The sequence below is a fragment of the Anastrepha ludens genome, chromosome 2 (genome assembly GCF_028408465.1).
Source record: "Anastrepha ludens isolate Willacy chromosome 2, idAnaLude1.1, whole genome shotgun sequence".
Taxonomy (NCBI): Eukaryota; Metazoa; Arthropoda; class Insecta; order Diptera; family Tephritidae; genus Anastrepha; species Anastrepha ludens.
In genome coordinates this window covers 26,605,229-26,609,342 of record NC_071498.1, presented here as the reverse complement: position 1 = coordinate 26,609,342, position 4,114 = coordinate 26,605,229, and the positions used below count along the sequence as shown (strand labels likewise).

The 4,114-nt window shown below is 30.9% G+C and overlaps 1 protein-coding gene across 1 annotated transcript; it reads right to left on the bottom strand.

Moving 5' to 3' along the window:
• Positions 1–1,435: 1,435 nt before the first annotated feature.
• On the bottom strand, positions 1,436–2,415 carry LOC128866216 (protein SYS1 homolog). Its single transcript, XM_054106773.1, has 3 exons — positions 2,102–2,415; positions 1,919–2,040; positions 1,436–1,840 (listed from the first exon to the last, which is right to left on the bottom strand). Exons 1-3 carry the CDS (start codon positions 2,264–2,266, stop codon positions 1,645–1,647), a joined length of 483 nt encoding a protein of 160 aa, XP_053962748.1. The 5' UTR covers positions 2,267–2,415; the 3' UTR covers positions 1,436–1,644.
• Positions 2,416–4,114: the final 1,699 nt, after the last annotated feature.

Here is a 4,114-nt window from a genome sequence, read left to right as displayed (position 1 = left end):
TCAAATCTTATACTTTTGACGAGATAATGTCTTATAATTCGATTTAGCCGGCTGCACGCACGAAAAAATGTGTCGTTATCTTGCTCAATCGTCGTTATCTTGCTCATTCGCCGTTACCTTGCTTGAACTACAAGCGAGAGCGCGGAACAAACGACATAGAGCACAATCGGCCCCCGCATTCGGCAACGTTCGATATCTGGCTCTCTGCTACTTGAGTGAGCATATATATGTGCATATGTATATGCGCATATGTATATAAATTCACATATTTGTATATGCATATGCCTTCTTCCTGTGTGCATGGTAATGCACCATTTCTCTGTTGAGAATAGGACGATGATAGGGTGTTTCGAGTGTAATGTGTCTTAAAAAAGGCAAATCGATGATGGTGCCTCTTAGTGTTGTTGACTTACTAACGTCTGATGCTCAATCGAAATTGAACATATCTGTCATAAATTTGATAAATGTTTCGTCATTTTTCACGTTTGTGTAAATGTAACTTGTCCTATTCCATTGCGATTCCATTTACCTCCTTTTCTATATCCATACAAAATATCTATCAAACAAATAAAATTAAAATTTTGTTTTGAAAATTGCAACCATTACATCAGTATTTTCTTATGACGTTGTCACGTTAAACTATCGTCAGTAAACCGACTTTACGATACGAATTTTAATTTTCGAACTGTTCCCAGTGAAGTTGGATTCATCGCACGAGTATTCCCTATTGCCGTCTGCCCATGTGTATAAGCATGTAATTTTGTGTAAGCACTTCCTTTTATATTGGACATCCAATACGAGCGAACAGTGGGGGGATGGGGCCCACCGAAGAATTATCCCTCAAAGCGAGTAAAGAAAAGGGGTGCACAACAAAATAAACAAGAAAAATGATTTCAGTTATTTCATATAATTATTTAAAAAATTTATTATGTTGATTGTTTACAAAAACAAAAAAAATTAGAAATCATTTTGTTTCAAGAATTATCAAAAATATTAACTTTAAGGACTTTGTTTCGTTGATATCAAAACAAAATGCCAAGAGGAATTTCGTTTCAATTTTTTGGGAAAATATGTATGCTCAGTTCTAGTTGCACCATTATACCATTTCAATAAAATTTAATTATTTTGATACACAACACGAATCTTTTAATGAATGCGCCCTGCTTGGAGCCGAAATAAATATATTTTGTAAATTAATAAAATTAAATACTTTATATTTATAATTTATTTATGTTATATGGTACACTTAACGTTTATAACATCAATTATTTCAGAAGAAAAATTTAATTTTGTTTATTGTTAAAACTAATGTCATTATGCAGCCCTAGTAAAAAGGGGCTGCAGATTTGACTAGTTTTTTTTTAATTTATGGGAGAAATACGCGTTTTCAGCAGAAATGCAACTGGAATTGGTGTTTCAATGAAAAAACTAAAAGTTTAAGTTTAAAAATTAATTTGGTTACGAATTTTATTACAATCTAAGTTTTTATGAACTTACATTTAAACGTAAAACAAGCATTTATGTAATATATATAAAATAAAATAAAACATCACTTTTCAACATTCTATAGCTTTTAATGTGCAGCAGTCCTAGTTAGAGGCATTGTGTGCAATATTCAAATTCACAAAAAAAATTTATCAATAATTAAACGTCCGATTTTTGGTTGAGTGCCGCATATCCAACGGGAATCTCTTTTAATTCAGATTTAAGACATAAAAATTCGCCACCAATGCACATTAAAGTCGTTGTAATTGCATTCAATAACCACCAACTGACATTTGATGGAAAATTCGAGTTATACCACCAACAGATGAGTAAATGTATGAAGTGGAATGTGCAGCTGTAATATGGAAATAATATAAGTAAATAAATACACACGATGTAGTATAAATATTTTGTCTACTCTAACAGCACTTACCTAAAATCTAAACATAACTTCGCACGACGTACAATGAACCACAACGCCAACGAAGCAACAAATGAATTGAGCACAAATGCGAGAATTATCAGTCGCCCACCTGCATCTGAAATGTGTATTTCCTTACCCACAAATAATAATTACATTAGAAGCTATACAATTTTTATTCCTTAACATACTTACATGATACTCGAAAACATTATCCAAAGTGTAATTATCGCCAGCCAATATGTTTGCGAAGAATACCAGTAGACCTAATGTAAAGTATATGCAGGATTGCATGGAGATGATCTGTGTTATTAGCAACATGGGATCCCATTGCGTATTACGAAATGTGCCCGCCTTCATAGCGTGACACTATTAATACCTTTCGTTCGTTTAAAGTCCTATATATTTCGATATTTCACTGTTTTTGTTGTTCAAAACAAGAAAAATAGTTAAATCGTTAGCGAAAAAAGAAAATAAACATTACAAAAGGTAAATGTCAAATGTTTCCTATTTGTGCATGTCAATTCAATGTCATCTGATATGAAGTGCTGCCAGTGTGAAACCAAATTACAAAATTTTTCTATACTACCGTTGCTAATGAAAATCTTATAAGAGTATTTCCAACCAAGAATATAATAATGAGAATTATTTTCAATAAATTAGTAAGGGTGGAAAAATAAAGCTAAAATTTTCAATTCAGAAAAATCGTAATATTTGGAAGTTGTAGACTTAAAATCAATTGTGAAAATTTAGTAAAAATACTTGTAAATCATTTTTTGAAAATTTACCTTGCTAACGATATTGAAATATATGTTGTCAGGATTTAATCGTTCCCATCACACTTTACATAAGATACGAAAAGCTTTGGATATAAAAGTGTTAAATTGTTTTGTTGATTTTCATACCGTTATTTAAATAGCTAAAAAAAAATAATTATTATTCAGTTAGTTGCCACTTACGTAAACTTATTTATTTAGCACCCAATCCCTAGTTGTTACTCTCGGGCATAAACCATTGCAAATCATTTTCCATGCCCGATTTTCTGATTTGAATACTGTGCTCGATGATGAGCTCAATCCACATTTCTTCAACCTACATATATCATAACTTTATCAGCCATCATTTGAGTAAGAATACACAATTTTCGGAAAAGGATGTATACATTTTTTTAATGTCTACCACAAACTTGTACTTGCCAATGATTCGAAAGTGAAAAACTTAATTAGAAGTCAGATGACCTACTTATGTTTGGTACTTTTCAAATTACGATATGTAAACTTGACGTATTGTCCTGTTCATAATATGTGATACAGAATTCGCAAGTTTATCTGTTAGCTTTGGTAAATACTATTCTCAGTGATGAAGCAGAAAATAATGAATTTTTTATTTCAAGTCTGAGTTACAAATTATAAAAAACTAAGCTTATAATTATTTATTTATCCGTAAAGTGTGAAAATGTTGAGTATTTATTCTTCATCAGTAAAGTTACTTGTATAATATCCATTTCGAAATTCAATGAATAGATTTGTAATACAGCAAATGATGGCTTTATAAATCAGAACAACATCGCAGTGGCAGTTTCAAAGTTTTTCGGAGATGAGGATGAGCTTGGTGAAAAGCGTACGGTTTTATATATATATAATTATATATTTTTTTCTTTTATAAGAATTTTTCACAATACTTACTATAAGTTTTACACAACTTTAGGACATGGGGGATATGTTCATGAAAAAATGTGATATTGATGAAGATGGACTTATTTCATTCCAAGTTTCGAAAACTACGGTTACTAAACAACCGTAATTGATGAAATTTTTGGGTCGCTGTTTGTCTACGGGCACAGGCACCACAGTAATTTCTTTGTACGCAAGTATTTTATCTAAAACTTTTAATGATAAATAATTATATGAGTTCATAACTTAAATGCATCGAATAAATGAAATAAATAAAATTTTTGGGTCATCTATGATGCGCAAAAAAAAAGTAGATTAAAACCAAAAATATTACTTCATCAGCGCTCATCAATAATCATTCCTTTAAAGCTTATATTTTATCTATCTATTGATCATTACAATACGCTTCTACGACAAACTTACTTTAACAGGTCACATGAGTTAATCCGATCAGATTCACATAGTGACTATAACATACTTGTCTTTCATGTGTCCCTTCATAAAAAAAATACCCATGCTCAAAATAAAAACACTA

Excerpts from the sequence above, each read along its gene's own strand:
- LOC128866216 (XM_054106773.1), bottom strand. The coding sequence starts at position 2,266 with ATGAAGGCGGGCACATTTCGTAATACGCAATGGGATCCCATGTTGCTA. Across the intron at positions 2,041-2,101 it reads ATAATGTTTTCGAGTATCAT|GAAATACACATTTCAGATGC; the intron begins GTAAGTATGTTA and ends TTTGTGGGTAAG. Across the intron at positions 1,841-1,918 it reads AAGTTATGTTTAGATTTTAG|CTGCACATTCCACTTCATAC; the intron begins GTAAGTGCTGTT and ends TCCATATTACAG.